At 37.2% G+C, this 23,293-nt stretch overlaps 2 protein-coding genes across 7 annotated transcripts in view; both read left to right on the forward strand.

Moving 5' to 3' along the window:
* Nucleotides 1–14,665, forward strand: part of nbeal1 (neurobeachin-like 1) — a 121,748-nt gene extending 107,083 nt beyond the window's left edge. For all 6 annotated transcript variants that reach the window (XM_021476984.3, XM_021476985.3, XM_073953561.1 and 3 more), the window contains 8 exons: nucleotides 303–412; nucleotides 588–760; nucleotides 1,373–1,467; nucleotides 3,546–3,662; nucleotides 5,308–5,469; nucleotides 5,638–5,786; nucleotides 5,911–6,046; nucleotides 10,806–14,665. In XM_021476984.3, coding sequence (XP_021332659.2) covers nucleotides 303–412; nucleotides 588–760; nucleotides 1,373–1,467; nucleotides 3,546–3,662; nucleotides 5,308–5,469; nucleotides 5,638–5,786; nucleotides 5,911–6,046; nucleotides 10,806–10,907 — 1,044 coding nt within the window. In that variant the 3' untranslated portion in view covers nucleotides 10,908–14,665. The remainder of the gene's footprint in view (nucleotides 1–302; nucleotides 413–587; nucleotides 761–1,372; nucleotides 1,468–3,545; nucleotides 3,663–5,307; nucleotides 5,470–5,637; nucleotides 5,787–5,910; nucleotides 6,047–10,805) is intronic.
* Nucleotides 14,666–17,056: 2,391 nt separating this feature from the next.
* The window catches only part of rbm26 (RNA binding motif protein 26), a 31,889-nt gene continuing 25,652 nt past the window's right edge, over nucleotides 17,057–23,293 (forward strand). Inside the window, exons 1-5 of the mRNA XM_002662263.8 lie at nucleotides 17,057–17,235; nucleotides 17,346–17,443; nucleotides 20,274–20,392; nucleotides 22,827–22,963; nucleotides 23,159–23,250. Coding sequence (XP_002662309.5) covers nucleotides 17,385–17,443; nucleotides 20,274–20,392; nucleotides 22,827–22,963; nucleotides 23,159–23,250 — 407 coding nt within the window. The 5' untranslated portion in view covers nucleotides 17,057–17,235; nucleotides 17,346–17,384. The remainder of the gene's footprint in view (nucleotides 17,236–17,345; nucleotides 17,444–20,273; nucleotides 20,393–22,826; nucleotides 22,964–23,158; nucleotides 23,251–23,293) is intronic.

The following is a 23,293-nucleotide window of genomic DNA, read 5'->3' on the forward strand; positions in this document are numbered from 1 at the left end:
TATATATATATATATATATATATATATATATATATATATATATTTAAACACTGAGTACACAAACATTACATTAATACAAACTTTTATTTTGTATGCAATTTAATCGCAATGAATCATTTAACAACACAAATTTAATTCTAGAGTTTATTTAAACAAGCAAACAAAAAGTACAGCAACTTGTCTTTTATGTAAAGTATTAAGCATTTAACATGCTGTAAGACTCCAGCAATTGCCCTGATTCACCTAACAGTTTTTATATTACAATATTAAACAATTTTTTCTGTGGTTTCTGGGTGATAAAGGTAACTCTGAGTCAGAATTGTTTGATGGGAACACATGGCTGGCTGCCGTATGACAAGAACATCTCCAACTACTTCACCTTCATCAAAGACCCCACCGTGACCAGTCCAAAGTGAGTCTCGCTGTCCCCTTGACAAAGTTTCTTGTCATAAACAAGCACCCATATTTTCCAAATAAGGCTAAAAACCTTATATTAAAAAGATAATGAAAGAAAAAAGGTATAACAGTGAAATTAAATAATGAAATATACAGCTGTACATTCATTCATTCTCTCTCTCTCTCTGTAGGACTCAGAGGTTTCTGTCAGGGCCGTTTTCTCCCGGGGTGGATGTCACAGCTCATCTGTTTGTTGTGTCTCATGATGGGAAGCTGCTGTTCAGTGGAGGCCACTGGGACAACAGTCTGAGGGTCACGTCTCTCGTCAAGGGCAAAACTGTGGGGCAACACATCCGCCACATGGGTAACTTTCTCTGTCCGCTGCTCATCTCCGTCCTCTGAGCATTTTTTCTGTTCTGTCTCTGTTCCCTCTTCTGGCCTTTCAACTATGGGCAACAGAGCATTTAGCCGCTCTGCTCCGCGGCTTTGGAACTCACTACCACCTGCCATTAGAAACATTGACTCCCTTACACTGTTCAATTCAAGACTCAAAACCCACTTATTTAAGATGGCTTTTAATACTTAATTTTAATTTTATTTGCACTACTGCTGTGTATATTTTATTATGTCTCTTGTTGTTTTATTGCTCTTGTTGATTGTACGGTGTCCTTGAGTTGCTAGAAAGGCGCCTTTAAATAAAATGTATTATTATTATTATTATTATTATTATTATTATTATTATTATTATCATTATTATTATTATTATTATTATTATTATTATTATTATTATTTTATCTCATGAGTAGACACATCCACATTGTATAGAGGCTACAGATGTAAATTAGCTTTATAGCTAACTCTGGCGCAACATGTCATGTTGTACATTCTCCCAGTATAAATAAAATCTACACATATTCTCACCTTGGTCTGCTAACTTTGCAAATGTGTGCCTTTGTGTGTTTTTGCATCCCTGCAGACATCGTAACATGTCTGGCCACAGATCACTTCGGGATTCACCTGATCTCAGGTTCTAGAGACACCACCTGTATGGTGTGGCAGGTGCTACAGCAGGTACAGCGGACTTTAGCACTCAAATCACCGTCTTTAGATGAAACATTAATGAATATGTTTGTTTTTTTGCATGCATTTGAACTGCATATACCTTCAGCGTACATGATAATGCACTACTGATTGAAAATGTAAGATTTTTATTAGAGGTCTTTATTTTGGCCACTAATTCTGCATTAATTTGATCAACAATAAAGTAAAATAGTTCATATTGTAAAATATTATTAATAAAATCAAACTTTTTTTCTGTTTGAATACATTGTAAATTTCAAATCTAAAATTTTGCATCAATATTCATGTGTCTTGAGTGTCACATGATCCTCCAGAAACCAGAAGTTTAGTTCATCGTTGCTGAATTGATGATAATAATAATAATAATAATCATCATTTGGCTGAATAATTAACCCTAAACTTTAATACCTGCGATAAGGTTAATTTTTTATATTTTGTAGACAGGACTAAAAGATTTTTTAAATAAATATAGTAGGATAAAATTGAAAAAATATTAAGTAATAATTCATTAAGGCAGATATGAAGTCATGTAAGCATGTAATGCCATCTCAAAGTAATAATCTAATGTAATGTCAGGCTTCTGATTGCAGAGTTGTTGTTGTTATTATTATTTATAAATTAGTTTATGATGTTATTCCCCACCCCCCAGTCTTATCTAACACAATTAATCTAGGAAGGTTATAATAAAGTAAATAAATATTAAACTAAATACATACATGAAGTTTATATGTTTAGTAGGGACGTAACAATATTGTAAATACTGTCATACCGAAATAGTAAATTTTTCAATATTACCGTAGGCGCATGACTCAATAAAACTATATTTCTGAGAAAAGTTTGCTTAGGCGAATGAAGCGAACGGGAGGTAGCGGGAACTACAATTCCCATCAGCCTAGGCGTGGCCATCATCCTTTGCGGTCTGTTGTCACTACAGATCCAGTAATGCGGAAATGGAGTGTGTTGTTAGTAGCGGGGAAGAAAAAGAGCTGGAAATGATCGAACCTAAAGCGGGTTTTAAATCGGACGTGTGGAAGCATTTCGGTTTCTTTCTAAAAAGATACGTAAAAGGAGAAAAGGTGACAGACAAAGACAAAACAGTATGCAGGCACTGCCAGACTGTGGTGAAATATAAGTCGGGGAATACGACTAAAAACAGTCATGGGAACTGCAGAACACAGCACACTTGTTAGATTGATGCAGACATTGACTTGTACCGCAAAGAGACCTTTATCTCACTCATGGCTTGTCCTGTCAAGAGGTGAAAGGACAATGCACAACGTCACCCACTGCTGTCAACCTCGGCTAAATCATATCTCTCTGTCCCAGAAACCTCAGTCCCAAATGAGAGGGGTTTTTTTTCTGTTGCAGGGGACATTGTAAATGCCCAGAGATACCAGCTTTTACCAGGTTATAGTTATATGATAATTTTCCTTAAACCCATCTCTATCTAAGTGAGTGAGTGATTAAATGTTGAATGTGATGAGTTTTCAACAATACTAAATTGAAACTTTATTTTTTTATATAGTTTAATAGTTTTTTGTTAATAAAATTGAAAAATTGAAGTTCCTATTTCGAAACTTACAGATAGATGGCTAATTTGTGTGTCATTGATATGTTCAGCGCTAAGGTAAATAAACACTTTTGGCACTTTTTTCGAGTCTTTTCATTAGTTTGTTTTTCCTGTAAATTATTCAATAAATACCGTACCGTGCCACTCATGCCGAGGTATTATCGTACCGTAAAATTCTGATACCGTTACATCCCTATTGTTTAGTAATGCCATGTAATTATTGTGTTGTCAGGGTCTAGATCTCCCCAATAGTTTGGGGAGTTATTTGTATTAAAATCAGATACATGAATGCTGCCAATATTGACATGTTTTGCCAGTGAAACTATCAAATCTTAATTATATAAGGAGTTTTTTTTATCTTCTTATAAATAAAAAAAGTTTCCTGCAATTGGTCAGATCCTTTTGGAAACGACCTTCTAATTTGTCAAATAACATAATGATTAAAGTTTTCTTTCAGTCATGTGAAGGAGTGTGTGTGTAATGTGTTGTGTTTGTGCAGGGTGGCGCCCCGGTGGGTTTGTCCCATAAGCCTGTGCAGGTGTTGTACGGACACACAGATGAAGTTGTAAGCGTGTCCATCAGTACAGAGCTGGACATGGCGGTCTCTGGATCACGGGTAAGACTCAACTCTCCCACCCAAAAACAGACCACTTCTCACACAACTAATTAGTGTTCATTAGAAAAAGGTGGTATGAGGGCTCATTCACACCATAGACGGTAAAATATATGGACGTAGTATCCGTGACGTCACCCGTAGGTTTCTAAAGAGTGCAAAAGAAGCCACAAGTAGGCGCGGCCAACCGTCGCCATTTTGTTCGCGCGTCATCACACCCACGGCGGGATACCAAACAAGGGCAAAGAGGCGGAGAGTGAGCGGAGCTACAGACACCTGCTGGCATTTAGCTTGGACCTGGTTCAGACACACTTTACTTTGGGAGAAATGCTTAATACTTTATCACCTGTGACTCGTTTGTATTCTGACCACTTGTGTTTGGCTGTACACTATATCAATAAAGTGTTTAGTCTTTTAAAAACACTGCTGTAATACATTGAGCCACTAAACAATGTTCTTATAAAGTTTTCCTACAGGAGGAAAACGCGAATTACTTCCAAACACTTCAGATATAGTCTGTGTTAGTAAATGTAAGACTATTGATGAAATCCAGCATAACACTGTATGACAACGCTTCAGATGACTGTTCTAGAACCTACAGCTAATCAATCTGACAGATTCTGGAGTGCATTACAGCTCTAAATATAAATATAAATGATCTTAAATAAAACAAATACATGTATAGAGATGGTATATAAGTATATAACTTCACTCACATTGGAAACGAAGGCCACGTGAATGGTTTGTGAGCACAATCAAGTGCACTCAGCATGCCATGCTGTCTAATAATTGTAGGAAACAAGTCCAAAAGGCAGTCGACTGTGTAAAGCCACATAAAACAACACAGAAATACGATAAATATGCCGAGTTCAGTGGCTAATCTGCAGGATTCAGCTGAGGTGACGTGACGGCGACCAACGAGACCTAGCTGTCACTCAAGTGGCCACGCCCTTAATTATGCAAACTTAATATAACTTAATATAAAGGAAACGGATGAGTTATAAAAAAATTCACCCCCTCACAGTTGTCTTGAAGGATAATATTAGCTGTATTAACCAAAATCTTTTTTGTACCAGGCTGTAAACACCTTTTTTCTGCTGTAAAGTTGGCCATTCTAACAGTGGGCTCACTTGAAATTTGCTCTATTTTGGAGCCAGGAGCGGCCAGGACTAGCGGAATTACGGATGAATTGCAGTTTTAGTTTCTTCCATATTGGCTTCCTGAGGGAGAGCGGGAGGTTGCGCTTGATTCACACTGAACACGTCTTTGCTTCAAAAACATGAGAGGCAATGGTTCGGAATGGTTTGAAAAAAGCAAAGCGTAAAGCATGAAGACATGTGGACAAAGCCACTGAGCACCTGTAAACAGAAACTTGCAACAATAGCTCCACCTCCAAGCTCTTCTGATTGGTGGAACTGACAGTGATGAGCAACACTCCGTGTGAAAGCTAAAGATCTTCCATAAAAGCTTCAATAAAATGCAGTGATCACGTGTGCGGCACTTCAAAAGATGGGAGACGGTCACATTATGCATTATTAAGTGCGTTTACGTTGAAAAACAATTGAAAAGTAGCACATTAGAAAAAATAAAAATGTGACTAAAAATGTGACCCTATAAAAAGAAAGTGCTTTGTGTTTGTGTGTCGCAGGATGGAACGGTGATCATTCACACTGTCCGGAGGGGTCAGTACATGCGCTCGCTACGGCCGCCCTGTGAGAGCTCTCTCCCCCTGTCCATCATGCACCTGGCTGTGTCCTGGGAGGGACATCTAGTGGTGCACACATGCATCGAGGGCAAAGCTACACTGAAGGTATTAAACACACACTTCGAAGCCTCGACACACGTGCTTCAGCTGTTTTTGTATATTACAAAGCCTCGCTCTGCCCACTGCTGATTTTTGGGTGAACTTTTAAAGCTAACAGTTTAGCATGAGTGTAAGCAGATTCTCATTGTATTGTGTGTGTGTGTGTGTGTTCAGGATAAGAACGCTCTGCACCTGTACTCTGTGAACGGAAAGCACCTGTGCAGCTCTTCTCTGAAGGAGCAGGTGACGGACATGTGTGTTTCAGGAGAGCATGTGGTCATCGGCAGCGAGCAGGGCTTTCTGTCCGTCAGAGATCTCTACAGGTAATCTCACACAACACACTAAAATCAGCAGATTCATTCCCTGAAGCCAGAAGGATATGTGCTGTTAATACAAAGATTGTCTTACAAATAACATTGAGAGAGGTGTGTTCTCTCCTCATGTCAGCCTGAGTCTGTGTGTGTCACCGATGGCCATGCGGGTGCCCATTCGCTGCGTCTCTGTGACCAAGGAGCAGTCTCACGTGCTTGTGGGACTGGAGGACGGCAAGCTGATCGTGGTGGGCGTCGGGAAACCAGCGGAGGTAAAAAACTCCTTCAGGAACTACATCACCCAGCGGATGGAGGGCTCGCCTCTTATGAACACGCTGCGGGTGCGATCGCCCGCACGCCTGCTACATCTCCGAGACCAGAACACATTCAGCCCTGACTTCATCTGACACAAACACACACACACACTTATCTGATTTAAGCTAAGGTTAATTTACCTAAATGGGCACTACTTATTTGAACTTAAAAAAATGACTCCTGTTAACCAAATAAGTGAATAACAAATGGATATTTAGATTAAAAGAACTTCTATTTTGCTTATTTATTTTTTTGAAGACCATACATTCAGATTAAATCAGATTTAGCTAAACACACACACACACACACACACACACACACACACACACACACACACACACACACACAAACATGTTAACGTAATAACAAAATAATAATGAAAACTATTTTCTTTTTAAACTTGGGCATTCGTTGTATAATCAGTGGTAATTGTGTGACGTCTAAATGTTGTTTACTATACTATGTTTGCTGTTTTTTTTAATTATCAGTTCCTGATAATCACTTCTTGGTGATTCTGCTTACAGTGCTAATGGTTATAGTAATAAATAGAGGTGTAAAAGATCACAGTTAATCCGTGATTCGTACAGATCACAACCCACGGTTCGGAACACAACAAGACCCTTTTTTTTTTTACTTTACTAAATTTGTAGCAGAAAGATCGCCTCTCGCATCATTCAAATCGCATGTATGAAAGCATTTAGGCTTTCCTGTAAATTAATATAATGATGACGGAAGAAGTCTGTGGTGGGTTATTCAACATGTGGAGGGTTTCTTAGGTTATTAAAGGGGTTTTCTGTCACTACTTGTTTAGCCTGCAATAATGTGTTAAGTGTAAGCTGCATGATTAATCATTAAAAGATCAGGATCGCAACACCCACGCAACATAAATTATAAATGATGGTGATCTGCTTATGTTTATTAATCCTTCGTTGCTTTTAAATGTTTTTAAATGTTTTAAATGTTGTGTTTGCAAAAACGCAAAAATCAAGAAAGAGATTGAGTTTTTAGTTCACAAACAGTCAAACATCACAGAAGTGTACTGGGATAACAGTTTATAGTTTAGATGTAACCAGGGCCAGACGGAATCTGCGGACGTTTTTCGCGATTTCTGCTGAGAATTTTGGTAAAAATCTGCGGATTTCTGTGGAATTATTTTGGTGTATCATAGCTAAAACCTTAATATGTGAAATTAAAAATTATATCTTTTTAACTTTAATGTTTACAAATCCAATTAGATCCACTTTATTTGGTAAACAAAGCAAGTCTCCCATTTAATATAACTACTAAAAGACAGAAAATATAACTGTACAAACTGCATTGTACATAAATCAGACAAACATTGTCATATTAGTCAAAAATATTACTGTACTTAATTTAAAAACTGAATAAATATAATTTACACACATTTACTCAAGTAAATAAACATAATCCATGATGGGCTAAAAATCTGCGAAAGTTTTGAGGAATTCTGTGCGCGCAGATTCCATGTGGACCTAGATATAACCACTGATGTTTATAGTAAAGGTTAAAATCTCAGACATATGCATTGAATTTGATGCTCAAAAGTAAAAGTTGCAGGCAGCAATGACATTATTTAACCAGTAGATGGCGACAACCAGCCATCAAAAATATGCCACTGAATAATTCTTCAAAAATGACACATCTAGCAATGAAACATGAAGTTTTATGAGTGAATACCTCAATCATTTAGTGGAAATTGGGGTGTCAAAATTAATTGTTTCTTCGGTGCACCGCGATGCAGACGCGGACAATTCGGTATCGGTTCAGTAATAATCATAACCGGTTATTATGTACTGACCTCATTTATCTCCTATGTGCTCTGTCGCGAGAGAGGCGAGCGCGGGTATTTACAACACTCAGGGCCGGCCCGTGGCATAGGCACCATAGGCAAATGCTAAGGGCGCTGTATATCCAGGGGGCGCCAGAAATGAGCGCGGTTCAGTTGGTTTTGTTTTCGATATTCCTGACACACATTCAGTTATAGACGGCAATAACTCAAAAACCTCTTACCCTAAAAAGATCTAAAGTGTGTTTCCTACAGAAAGACAAAGCTGGTTATGTTTCACAGCTGTCTTTCTTTTTTTTCGCTCGACATTACGAGCACTGCTCCGTTTAAGCCCTCGCAATATACGTGTAGCCGGGAGAGCTTGCGGTGGAAGGAGCTCTCAGTAAGGGACCGTCGGAAAAGTGCTTATTCTTTTATTAAATTTTTTTTTTGTTCGTTTTTTTGCTCCGCTCAGTGCGAGCTCTCCTTGTTACGAGGGCTTAAGTGGGTGTGTGTGTGTGTTTGTTTGATGCTGTCAATGTTTGTGTATGTGTGTGAATGAGAGACAGTGTGGTGCTGTGTGTCTGTATGTTTATACAGCTTGTTATAGCCTCCCCCCTAAAATATAACACTGTATATGTGATGCACCGAGATATCGAATTGAACCGAATCAATGGCATAATAATCGAACCGTGAGACCAGTATAGGTTCACAGCTCTAATTGGAAATGAGACTAAAAATAAATATGGCTTGTACCAATTATAATGTTAGATTTCTACATTTAGCACAATTTACATTTACCTTTAGAAACTATCATTTTCACACATCTGAATATTTTAGTTTATTTTTATTCAGCTGATTATTTCTTCCTTTTATTTTTGATAAAATTACAGATTCTCAGTTCTGTTTGTTAAAACCAAAAGGGTCTTGCAGCACTGTTTTTGTAAGAAATGGAAAGCAAATTACATTTGTCTCCTTCCCTTTTTGGCTGATCCGAAAAATGGTCCAATCTATGACTAAAAACCATAATGTGATCCGAACCGTGAGATTTGTGATCCGTTACAGCACTAGTAATGAATAACTCCTAGAGTCAGACTTATTTTAGAATCATTTGAAAACTGTGAAATCATTAGAGGAGGGTTTTGGTGTTATTTTGTTTCTAGAAAAACATATTTTTGGATGTGATTGAATGCACGGGTACACTGAAGCTGTTTTTTGATATTCCAAACAATGCAAATAGTTCTCAAGGATTTCTTCTTTTTCCTTTGGCTTTCTAAGATAGATTGGAGTATAGCGTAATCGTGTCATGAATGAGTATGTGTTAACGTGTGAAATATCAGAGCTAGGACTGTCATGATGTCAATTCATATTAGCATAGCCACAATGATTTGTTTTTATGTGGGAGGCAGCCAGTATAATGTGTCACACCGCCATCTGCTGGTCTGGAGTGTTGACCAGCAGTTACTGGTGCGGGATTATTATCATCATCATAGTTGTCGCAGCCAAAAGGATTCGTTTTTATTTGTCAGCCTGTATTAGGTGCAATACCACCATCTACTGTTTTGAAGAGTCGGCCTACAGTTACGGGTGCTGGATTATTATTATTATTATTATCTACGGTGTTAATATAATATTGATTTGATTTTGAAAATGTATTGATTATTGATTATAATTATTGATTAATGATTATATTCCGATGCATACTTTTACATTGTCCACAAGGGGTGCTATAACAGACTTTGTGCTATAGTCACATTTCTCTTTTAGCTCAGCTAGTTAGTGTAGAAAATATTAGACAGAGTTACTTGCCATTAAAGGGGCTATATGTAGAATTCAAAAACCAACGACTTAATGCTTCAGCTCTCACTCATGCTCATGGAACAAACAAGAGACTAAATGTAGAGCCTTAAAATACTTACAGCAAAGTTGTTTTGTTGCAAGTAACATTCATTCATTTTCATTCAACTTAGTCCAGTATTTATCAGGGGTCGCCACAGTGCAATGAACCGCCAACTATTGTGACGTGTTTTACGCAGCGGACGCCCTTCCAAAAACATCCATACACTATTACATTTATACAATATGGCCAATTTTGTTTGCCCAATTCACCTATAGCACATGTGTTTGGACGGTAGGGGAAACCGGAGCACATTATAGTGGATTACAAAATAGATCTTTTGGCATTATCCTGAACATTGTTAAAGTGCATTTCATATTAAATAATATTAGACCTTCCCTTAAAAACATAGAATGCAGGCAACCTAGGAAGGTCAAATAAAATTTCTTTTGGCTTTTTGTGAACACATCAGCAATAAAAGCGTGATTAATAAATAATAATTCTTACATATAGCCTCTTAGAAGCGATAGTTCACCCCAAAAAATGAAATATTCTGTCATTATTTACTCTTGCTTCTTAAAGAAAGCTGGAAACCTGTATCTATTGACTTCCCTAGTATTTGCTTTTCATACTATAGATGTGTCAATGGTTACAGGTTTTCAGCATTCTTCAAAATATCTTCTTCGGTGTTCAACAGAACTCATAAAGATGTATAAACACTGAGTAAATAGTGATTCAGTTTCCATTTTTGAGTGAACTATCCCTTTAACTGTCCCCACTTGAGATCTGAGGTTAGGTTTGTACCACGGGACTATAAACTTCTCATTACCATACATATGTTTTGCATACTTAGAGTATGTTTCTGGCTTGAGATTCTACATCAGACTTAAAGGGGTTTGCTTATACACACGCAGTTATCAGTTCCTTTTCTCATCTTTTATTTAGTTCTTTTAAGTTCACCTCACTTGAATTGTACCTTTTGATTTTTGCACTAATGAATCGGATTTCACATGCACTCATCAATCATCTTTTTTTTTCCCCTTCACTGTTCACCTCCTCTTTTCTTTATCCTCCTCTCCTATCCGCTCCTCAGATGCGTTCTGGCCAGATTACCAGGAAGCTCTGGGGCTCCAGTAAACGTCTCACTCAGATCTCGTCTGGAGAAACAGAGTATCACACCCAAGAGCAACCCTGACCCCGCCCTCTCCTACCTGATTGGCTCACTGCCCTGTCAATCAACCAAAATCCATTGTTTCAGTTTGAAGGAAAGTTGCTTCTCTTTCTGAAACAATACGAAGGACTTTTATTTTATTTTCTTTAAGCACCTGTATGCAAATCTGTGTTGATCCAATCGGATGTGTGTTTCCTCATGCATGTCGTACATGTTAGAGTAGACTTGTGATTAGACTGGTGCAGGCACTATCTAATCATACAAGTCTGAGTTCTGTGAAAACCCTCCTAAACCCCGCCCTGTTTTTTCACCACGCCTCTTTTTATGGTTAACCCTCATCATCAGCATCAAGACAGTACGTTTCATTTCCTCCATCATGTTTATTCATGTGGTTTCAGTGGCCTTGTCATATTATATGACTTTCATAGTGGATAACGTTTGTTTTTATCAGTGGACACATGCATTATTTATTTGCACATTTGCATAATTTACATAATATTAGCATAATCAAATCTAGTAGACCAACTATTCATACATATGTTTGGTTTTATAACAAAAAGGTGATTTTAATTTTTTGTTTTGTGCATGTGTGTGTGTGTAACTGTTGAATGTTGTCATGCAGTACTTGAATTGTGATCTACAGATGAAGAATGGGCGATTTGACTGATATGTTTGCAGCCATGTTTTAGAACCGGTTACTTTATTTGATTGAAAACACTACAAATACCACGGAGGGAGAGTTTCGAAGGGCTTTGCGAGATGAGCAATACTGTTTGCATTCCCTCCGATGAAGCATTCCACTGGCTCTGCAGTCTTCCTAGTATCCAAACCGAGCACTATGTAGGGGAGATTCATGTACCTCGGGACAGCTTGAAACCAATGCCACATAATTGGATAGTCACGCTGTTTCCGCTCCTCTTCTGTATCTCTAAGCCATGCAGTCTTCGTTTACTATGCAGGTGAACTTCCAGGCCTTTCTAGAGAATTCACACTTACTGTTCCACGTCTGAATTCTTGCTCCTCCATGTGCAGTTTTTATTTATTTGTTCACTATTGGCTGAAAAATGATTTGTTTTACAATAATACACCATTAGTTATGGCTAAATACAAATGAAGGATCTCCTTCAAACTTCTTTGAGAAGCTTTTGAGGTTTGTTAAAGAAACACTACACTTGTTTTTTTCGTAAATAGACTCATTTTACAGCTTCTCTAAAGTTTTTAGTTTTTAAACCATTTTTTACTATTCATTCAGCTGATCTCACGCTTTGGCTGGAGCACTTTTAGCTTAGCTTAGCATAAATCATTGAATCGGATTGGACCATTAGCATCTTGCTCATAAAAATGCAAAGAGTTTGATAATTTTCCTATTTAAAGCTCTTTTGTAGTAACAGTACATTGTGTAATAAAACCAATGGAAAATGAACAGTTGCTATTTTCTAGGTTGATATGGATAGGCACTATACTCTTATTTTAGCATAATAATCAAGGGACTTTAGTGTTGTACCATGACTGCAGCATCAGAATCATAATACACAGTGTTGTTACTCTAGTTACTTATCTAGGAACTAATTTGAGACACTGCCTATTATCATTGCTCCTGCTGCTGAAGCCAAAGTACAGCAGCAACATTTCGTGATTATTATGCTCATAGTAGTATAGTTCCTATTCATATCGACCTTGAAAATAGAAACTTTCACTTTTCATCTGTCCTAGCGCATGATACTGCTGCATTGGAATGATGTGTGTTGTTACTCGTTATCTTTATAGGAACTATTTTGTGGCGCTGAGTGACATCATTGCTACTGCTTCTGAAGGCGTAGTACGGCAGCAAAGTGTCTTAATTATTACGCTCAAATGAGAGTATAGTTCCTATTCATATCGACCTAGAAAAAGGCAACTTTTCACTTTACATTTGTCTTAGCTCATAATACTGCTGCATTGGAATGATATTGCAAAGTGCTGTTACTCTAGTTACCTATCTAGAAACTATGTTGAGGCGCTGAGCAATATTATTGATAGAGTATAGTTCCTATTCATATCGACCTTGAAAATAGCAACTTTTCACTTGCCATCTGTCTTAGCGCATGATACTACTGTATCCGAATGATATTACACAGTGCTGTTACTCTAGTTACCTGTATAGGAACTATTTTAAGGCTCTGCATAATATCATTACCAGAGTATAGTTCCTATCCATATCAACCAAGAAAATAGCAACTTTTCACTTGCCATCTGTCTTAGCGCATGATACTGCAGAATCGGAATGATATTACACAGTGCTGTTACTCTAGCTACCTATCTAGGAACTATTTTGAGGTGTTGCGTGATATCATTGCTCCTGCTGCTGAAGCCAAAGTACGGCAGCAAAGTTTCTTAATTAATGCGCTCCAAAAAGAGTATAGTTCCTATTCATATCGACCTAGAAAAGGTCATGGTCGCATGATACTGCTGTATCGGAACGATATTACACAATGATGTTACTCGTTACCTACAGTATATAGGAACCATTTTGAGGCACTGCGTGATATCATTGCTAGAGTATAGTTCCTATCCATATCAACCTAAAAAAAACAGCAGCTTTTCACTGTCTTAGCTCATCATACTGCAGCATCAAAATCATATGACACCATGCTGTTACTCTAGTTACCTATCTAGGAACTATTTTAAAGGTGATGCAAAATATCATTCCTTCTGCTGAAGCCATAGTACGGCAGAAAAGTTTCTTAATTACTACGTTCAATTGAGATTATAGTTTCTATCCTTATCGACCTAGAAAATAGCAACTTTTCAATTCCCATCTGTCGTAGCGCATGATTTAACTACAAAAGTTATAAGCTTTAAAATACGATTTTTTTATGCTAATGGTCTAATCCAATTCAATGATTTATGCTAAGCTAAGCTAAAGTGCTTCCGCCAGATTCAAAGATCAACTAAAGAGATTCAAATAGTGTGAAACGCAACTGTTTAACTCAAGGGGAGCTGTAAAATTACCATATTTCCAAAAAAAAAAGTGGAGAGTTTCTTTTGTTAATACCAAATTATTATATTTACACATGTCATAATGACAGTTTGTAAAGGTTTAGGTTTTAATTCTCGTTTTTTTAACACTAATTTCTTTCTGGGTTACAAAAAAGTGATCAGTAATATGAAGATACTAATACCAAAATGCAGATCATCAGGATGTTTATTTGTTTGTTCTTCCATAAATGTGCTTTAGTTTTGCGATGGTGCTGACGTTTAAGATTTTAAGCTTGATTGGGATGTCAATGTGTTTGTTTTCTGTCACAAAGTGCTCCCTGCTCCTGAAATAAGTTATACTGTGAGGTCTAAATCGACGCTTTGATTTCTAGACTCTCATACTTGCAAAGTAGCTGTTTTTTTATTCATATCTCTGTGTTTTAATGAAACGAATGGAGTGCCTTTTTTGTTCTCTGTCATCGTGTACATTAGACTCCATGATCCAAACTCTGAGTTTTGATGAGGACAAACGAGATTTACACGAGAACAGATGAACTTCAGCAGTGATTCCTCCATCACATCAGACCTCTGAGCTGCTTTCCTTTAGCCCTCACTAATGGACGTGTGTGTGTATATCTGTGCTTATTTATGAATCCAGTATGAAATGTACAGCATGAGGTTTATTTCTGTCAACGAATTGTATTTTTTTGCACTTTCCAGGTACGACAAATTGTAAGAGATTGTTTTAAATGTCTCCTTGATCTGTACAGAGAAACTGCTTTGTTATACGTGAAGATTTATCATTAAAGCCCTGTTAAAAGTCACATTTACTTTGTTTTTATAGTGATTTTTCTTTATAATAAAATGTTAACTTTGCATTGCATAATTATTAACATTTTTACAGCATTATAAATGGGTTTTACTTCATTATATTGATTTTATTTTCATTTGTAAGTATAGTGTATTGATATATTAAGTATATTATATGTTATATATATTAAGTATATATTTTAGTGGAGAAACAAAACTGCATTTGGTGTATAAATCCAAGATACTGTAGAAGTTAGAAATATTATTTACTTTACTTACTTTATTTGGAAATGTTTGTTTAAGGAACAAAAAATACTATATATATATATATATATATATATATATATATATATATATATATATATATATATATATATATATATATATATGTGTGTGTGTGTGTGTGTGTGTGTGTGTGTGTGTGTGTGTGTGTGTGTGTGTGGAGAGAGAGAGAGAGTTAAGAAAAAAATTAGAATATACACTCACCGGCCACTTTATTAGGTACACCTGTCCAACTGCTTGATAACGCACATTTCTTATCAGCCAATCACATGGCAGCAACTCAATGCAGTTAGACATGTAGACATGGTCAAGATGATCTGCTGCAGTTCAAACCGAGGATCAGAATAGGGAAGAAAGGAGATTTAAGTGACTTTGAACGTGGCATGGTTGTTGGTGCCAGATGGGCTGGTCTGAGTATTTCAGAAACTGCTGATCCACTGGGATTTTCACGCACAACCACCTCTAGGGTTTACAGAGAATGGTCAGAAAAAGAGAAACTATCCAGTGAACGGCAGTTCTGTGGGCACAAATGCATTGTTTGTGCCTGAGGTCAGAGGAGAATGGCTGATTCCAGCTGATAGAAAGGCAACAGTAACTCAAATAAGCACTCGTTACAACTGAGTCTGCAGAAGAGCATCTCTGAACACTCAACACGTCCAACCTTGAGGCAGATGGGCTACAGCAGCAGAAGACAACACTGGGTGCCACTCCTGACCGCTAAGAACCGGAAACTGAGGCTACAATTTACACAGGCTCACCAAAATTGGACAATAGAAGATTAGGTAAACGTTGCCTGGTCTGATGAGTCTCCATTTTTGCTGCGACATTTGGATGGCAGAATCAAAGTTTCACGTCAACAACATGAAAGCATGGATCCATCCTGCCTTGTGTAAACAGGTCAGGATGGTGGTGGTGGTGTAATGGTGTGGGGGATATTTTATCTTTAATACTATTATCTTTAGTAGTACCAATTGAGCATCGTGTCAACACCACAGCCTACCTGAGTATTGTTGCTGATCATGTCCATCCCTTTATGACCACAGTGTACCCTTCTTCTAATGGCTACTTCCAGCAGGATAACTTGCCATGTCATGAAGCACAAATCATCTCAGACGGGTTTCTTGACTATGACGAGTTATCAAATGGCCTCCACAGGCACCAGATCTCAATTCAATAGAGCACCTTTGTGTAAATAAATAAGAAAACACATATTTAGATACATACAGTGCAATTATAAGGAAAAAAATACATTTCTCAAAATATTTACCTATTTACCCAATAAATCTAAACCTGACTAACTTATTAAAATGTGCTAAAGTACCAAAAACTTTTTGATTATATATTTTTTACAGTTGCCTTTTATATTGAATATTTACAGTGAATACCATGACATACACATATGATATAGTAAATTTATAACATTGATGCAATGTAATATCAAATAAGCTTAAGTGTTTTTAAATGAAACACACGGTCAGTCTTTTTGTGTGTGATTCTGCTGCGGCCTCTTTAAGAAGCTCTGTTGCTAGAGGAGATACAGCTGCAGCCTGAAGTTAACAGGAGTTTTTATATTATTTATTAAATGATAGTTGTATTTTATTAACGTCTACCCCATCCCAACCCTAAAGCTAACCGTCACAGTAATGTAAAAACACTAATTATACCGTATAATATTCATATTATTTATTATATTACCTGTCAAATTGTATTTTAATAACGTCTACCTCTACCCCAACACTAAACACACCATCATAGTAAAGTAAAAACACTAATAACACCAAGTAATATTCATAATATGTATCAAATTACCCGTTAAATTGTATTTTAATAACGTCTACCCTTCCCCAACCCTAAACCTAGCCGTCACAGTACGTAAAAACACTAATTATACCAAGTATTATTCATAATATTTATTAAATTACCCGTTAAATTGTATTTTATCAACGTCTAGTCCTACCCCGACCCTAAACACACAATCATATTAATTAAAAAACATAAATTATTGTTGTACATTGTCACAAAAATTGATGCTAATATACGCAGCTGTATCCCATCTAGACTGGAAGCGGCCGTGTGGTGTGGTGTTCTGTTCTCGCGAGATCTACCCGCGAGAGTAAACAGTCGCCATTTCTCGAAAGTAAGAAAGAGCAGAAAGTGTGGCGGACAGTTCGTTCACATCCACACAGAAACCAACTCGGAAAACTCCCGAATTAAAGACCGCATCTAAGCCCCCTGTGCCCGGCTGTCTTCTCCGGCTGGTCTGCAGTTGCATGTGATTTTCCAGTGGGAGTTTATGAGGGCGGTGAGTGATTGAGGCCTGACAGTACATTACATGCACACTGCATCCTGAGCAGACTGTAAACCATAGAGGTCTGCCTGACTGTAAGCTCATTGTTTTGGTGACTCTCACAGGAGCTAAAGACTGCAGAATAAACAGCTCTCCCCTGAAAAATGATAATTGAAAACCTCGAGGCCTTGAAGACGTGGCTCTCGAAGACTCTTGAACCCATGTAAGTGATCATGCTGCTGCATTGTGTGTTAAACTGATGCTTGCACAACAATTGTGTGTATGAGGTGTATTGATATTCAGTGTTTATTGGATTATTTTTAATTTGACTTAAACTATTGTTAACTCTAACCAGGTAAATGACTGATTATAGGCTGTAAATTGTTTTTTAAAGCAATTTGTTTTTTGAAGAAGAAGATGGTTATTTGTATAATTTGATGTCTGATGTTTGAGGAAAATATAAAAATGAGGGGTCACTAACTGAAATATCAATTTACAGTTAAGTGATAATACATTTTTATAGATTTTTCACTTATTAGTGATCCTTTATATTTTAAATAACAAAATATAAGTCCGTGGCTCAGTGGTTAGTACTTCGCCTCACAACAAGAAGGTCGCTGGTTCGAGTCAGTTTTCATTTCAGTTTGTATGTTCTCCCTATGGGTTTCCTCCGGGTGGTCCGGTTTCCCTCACAGTCCAAAAACATGCACTATAGGTGAATTGAATCAACTAAATTGGCTGTAGTCTATGTGAATGAGTGTGTATGGGTGTTTCCCAGTACTGGGTTGGAAGGGTATCCACTGGGTAAAACATATGCCAGAATAGTTGGTGGTTCATTTAGCTATGGCGACCTCTAAAATAAAGAGTAAGCCGAAGCTGAATGAATAAATTAAGAGAAACACCTCTTTCAGAGTGAGAGAGATTTATCTTCATCGTCTACACTTCTGTTCATATTTGTGTTCAGTGAAATAATGAATATTTTTTTCCTCCATGAATTGTCGAAGTTAAGGAGCTCTAAAAAGTTAAATATGTAAATAAACATTGTTCATGTTTAAATCCAAAATTAAACTAAAAGTTCCTCAGGGGTGTTCAGTGTTTCAGCGCTGTTTGGATTAAGGATTCATAATATTATGGCCAATATTAAGGCCAATATTAAAAACAAATCACTTTTTGAGTGACTTTGACTTATTATTGAATTGTTAATGTTTATTTTTTTTCTTTTACTTTATAAGAGCTGTGATTTATTGAACTAGGCTTGAAGCAGTCACGCCATTTGAAATTTGTCTCAAAGATGTAAAAAAAAAAAGAGCATGTTTTGAGGTAAATTTGGATTCATATTATTCGCACGTTTGTTATTTTTTTAACAATGACAATAGGGCTGGGCTGATAAACGATATTATATCAAATCGTGATAGAAATTGACGTCAATAACCATGATAAGCTCTGGACTTTTTTTGCTTAATATTGATCCAAGAGCAAATCTTACAGGAGAAATGTGCAACAATTGGAAGCTAAAGGTGTGTTGATATTAGAGATGCACCGAATTTTCGGCCACCGAAAATTTATCGGCTGAAAATGTGTTTTACTTAAATGCTCCTTTAATTTTTGTGGTTTCAGTCATTGTTGGGGTGCTCTTTTAAATCTGGAAGCATCAACAACTTATATCAAAATTTATATCGTTATCGTTCAATATGGAAATAATTATCGAGATTGCATTTTCACATAACGCCCAGCCTCGACATGCTACTTTGAATATTAGGTCTGAAATTGCATTTAAGTTTAACTTCAAAACAACATTAGCTCTATTTGTTTATTTTGACTGTGAACAATGTTGTACTTTGATAGTCATTGGCTGCTAATATGGTTTTACTAATTAGATTTGGTAAATAATACTTTTCTGAAATTTATATTAACAAAGTCTGAATGTGCGAATATTAAACCAGCGCTACCTCATTAAAGAATGTAATAACACAGCAGTTTTTGTTCCATTCTAGACAAATGTTTAACATTATCATCATCATAATTATATTATTTTTTGTCAGGTGTGACGGTGAAAATGCAACGTCACGTCAACAACCCATCTACAATTCAGTTGTCTTTTGCTATGCTTGCTAATTAAGTGCTGTTAACTATAATTCTTTAAGCAACATACACTTATCGGCCACTTTATTAGGTACACCTTACTATTACCAAGTTGGACCCACTTTTGCTTTCAGAACTGCTTAAAGCCTTTATGGTATTGATTCAACAAGTTACTGGAAATATTCCTCAGAGATTTTAGTCCTTATTGACATGATAGAATCACACAGTTGCTGCAGATTTGTCGGCTGCACATCCATGATGCGAATCTCCTGTTCCACCACATCCAAAAGGTGCTCTATTGGATTGAGATCTGGTGAGTGTGGAGGTCATTAGCATCAAGGCTGGACGTGTTGTGCATTCAGAGAGGCTCTTCTGCAGACCTCGGTTGTAACGAGTGGTTATTTCAGTTACTGTTGCCTTTGTATTAGCTGGAACCAGTCTGGCCATTCTCCTCTGGCATCAGCAAGGCACTTGCGCCCACCGTACTGCCGCTCACTGGATTTTTTTCTCTTTTTCGGACCATTTTTGTGCGTGTAAATACTAGTAGGTCATCAATTCCTAAAATACTTGTACTAGCCCGTATGGCACCAAAAACCATGCCACGTTCAAAGTCACCTAAATTAGCTTTCTTCCCCAATCTGATGCTTGGTCTGAACTGCAGCAGATCATCTTGATCATGTCTACATGCCTAAATGCATTGAGCTGCTGCCATGTGATTGGCTGATTATAAATTTGCATTGATGAGCAGTTGGATAGGTGTACCTTATAAAGTGGCCGGTGAGTGTGTAAGCATTAATGTAATCCTGATTATCCTATTTATCAGTGATTGCAAGTTGAGGATTAAAGTAAAGTTGCTGTAAAGATTTTGTGTCTGCATCACTGACGGATCTGCCGTGCTGGGTTTCATGCAAAATGAGACCATGTGTTCATTTGGGTTCCATGTAAATGAAGTATGCGTATCTGACCCACAGTTGCGATGCCGATCCTTCTGCCCTTGCGAAGTATGTAGTGGCCTTGGTGAAGAAAGACAAATCCGAGAAGGAGCTGAAAGCACTATGCATTGACCAGTTGGATGTATTCCTCCAGAAAGGTACTGTTTTACATCTGTTATTGTTTTAAAGGGATGGTTCACCCCAGAATAAAGGTGTAGTAACTTTTAAGAGTTTACTTATTCTGTTGAACACAAAAGAAGATGTTTTGAAGAATGTTGGAAACTGGTAGCCATTAACTTCGATAGTAGAGGGGGAAAAGTACTACAGAAGTCAATTGGTGCGAGCCACCAGCATTTTTCAAATTATCTACTTTTGTGTTTAACAGAAGAAGGATACAGGATGAGTAAATGATGTCAGAGTTTTCATTTTTGAGCTTTAAAATACACAGTTCCCAGGTTTGCTCTTGTTGACTATAAGTTGACTAATAGTTTTCATGTTGATAGCCTTTAAAAAAACTCAGGCCAACATTTTTTACTTATAGGTGAGAGTACACTTCAATCAGTACTGGATTACGGAGATATACTTTATTTGCATGCACCTCTAAAAGTTTTTTTAAAATATTGCATAATGTTTATCATAGTGCCTTACTATTTGTCACTGGTTCAAGTGCACGCACACACCCCTGTAATTTATATAAAATGACAGAATGGACCTCATTACAGTCAAGGAGAAAACAGCATATCTTTGCTTTTATTTTTAAAGCTTTAGTTGGTAAATTGCCACAGTATATATTTAGTTTGTTGGAGTACTGCTCAAATACTAGATCAGCAGATATACTCCTACTTAAGAGTACTTAAGAGTTAGGTTAATCTGCATTCTCTAAGTATGCTCCGTATGTATGGAATGAGCTTCAACATATACTACATATGAAATACATACCATCTATCGCTATATTTTAAAATATTTTAAAGACTGTCAATTTCAGAACAGTGCACATGTTTTAACCATTGATTATGTTTTACATTATTTTTTTGTGTGTTGATGTGTTATGAGATGTATTTTTTTGTAACTTTGTCCTATGGTGCCTGTCTTGACCAGGACTCCCCGGTAGAAGTGATATTGTATCTCAATGGGACGTTCTTGGTTAAATAATTAAATTAAATAAAAAACATTCATGTCTGAAAAATTTTCAAAAAACCCTGCACACCCAATTTGATGCATACAAGTTAATCCGTTGTGACAAATTCAATTCAAGCAGTGATGCTTTGTTCTCCTCTTTCTTCTTCCAAGCAGAAAAAGAAAGAAGGAATTAATATTGTGTTCGTCCATGCATGGACAGGAAGGAGATTTCACCTCCTTATCAAATCAATTATTTTAGGAAATCAGTGGGATTTTGATACTTTGCTTGTAAGGGTGTCACAATTTTGATTTTAAATCGAAATCGATCGAAATTTATGCTCAATTTCGATTACCGAATCAAAAAATGGAATCGTTGATGCTGCCACGCCCCCATGGTTAAAAAGGTTGTTGAACTGCTTGTTGAACTGCAGACGCAGGAGACCCGTCGACGGAAATTAAACCCTCTCTTCTTTTAATGAAGTCGCCGGTGTGGAAGTATTTTGGATTTCCAGTGAGTTATGTTGACAACACAGTTTGCAAGCTCTGCTATGTAAGTATTAGGTTTGGGCCGTTAGATGAATGCAGGCATCGTGATCCTGCGCCCCGCCCCCGCTGCAAATCCGCTCGCGAAAAATACACACTCAGGCCATGTTTACACTAATGTTTCTTAGTTTTCAAATGTCATTTTATAACTACAACGATCCACATCCACTCTGGCGTTTTGCATTACTGAGCAGCCCTCCTTCCTCACTACTGCTGAAAACGCACATAACGTGACTACACACACACACAATCACGCACAGGCTCAGATGCAGATGTACACACACTGTCATGCGCTCGAGACACCAGGTCCAGGCAGTCAGCGGGTCAGTAGACTGCTTCAATCTTTCATTTCACACTTGAACTTGGTAATTTTAGCGAACACCTCAGATACTGTTGGGTGGTTCCTGGTGGTTGTGCCCCTTTTTTACTGACGCCAATATAACGACACAGATCACTGCCTATTCACGAGTACCGTGGAAAAAGTGATTGACAGGTGGCAATTATGTGTGTAACTTATTAGTCATTTACTTTGATTTGTTTCTGATTTTGTTAATTTTTTCTTTTTTAAATCGAAAATCGAATCGAACCGTGACTTTAGAATCGAATATGTAATCGAATCGAAGCTTTTGGAGGATCGTGACACCCCTATTTGCTTGTGATACTTCACACATTTCCATCTGTAAACAAATCCCAAAACAGAGACTGGCAGTACTTTATCTCTGAACTGTCAAAACACCTCTCAAAATGCTTTTCTAGATATACTATTGACACAACCTAAGGTCCAATTTATTTTTTAAGGTGCTAACATTTTTAATTCAGTGTGCATTAACCTTTAATCATTTCCTTAAGCGATTGATGCAGTTTTGTTTGACAGCTCATTGAAATTGGTCACTTCCAAGATTAATCTCTGTTTGCTTTTTTATTTTTCAGAGACACAGACGTTTGTGGATAAACTTTTTGAAGCTGTGAATGCAAAGAGTTACCTACCTCAACCCGAGCAGCCGACTCCTGCAAGCAGACCTGAAACTCACCAGCGCACAGAGAAAGATGAAGCAAAGAGAGAGGAGGTACAGTCATTTCTGAAAGCTACTGAATGCAAACACACTTTAATCATTACTATTGGAATGTGAAGAGACTTTCAATTAGCATAACAAAACAGAAGACAATCACATACTGCACCTTTAATGGAATCACACATTGTGAAATTTGGCTAAAACGTTTGTATTGATGTTTATCAAATCTTCTGGTTGTTTTTGCATAAGCCGCCTAGCCGAGATGAGGACCGGGAAAAGAAATTCTCCAGGAGAATAAACCACAGTCCTCCATCTAGCTCCAGATACAGCCGAGACAGCAGGTGAGATGTTTTTTATTCTGATGTTTAAATTTTCCTAGACACA

This window comes from Danio rerio, chromosome 6 (assembly GCF_049306965.1).
Source record: "Danio rerio strain Tuebingen ecotype United States chromosome 6, GRCz12tu, whole genome shotgun sequence".
NCBI classification, from domain to species: domain Eukaryota; kingdom Metazoa; phylum Chordata; class Actinopteri; order Cypriniformes; family Danionidae; genus Danio; species Danio rerio.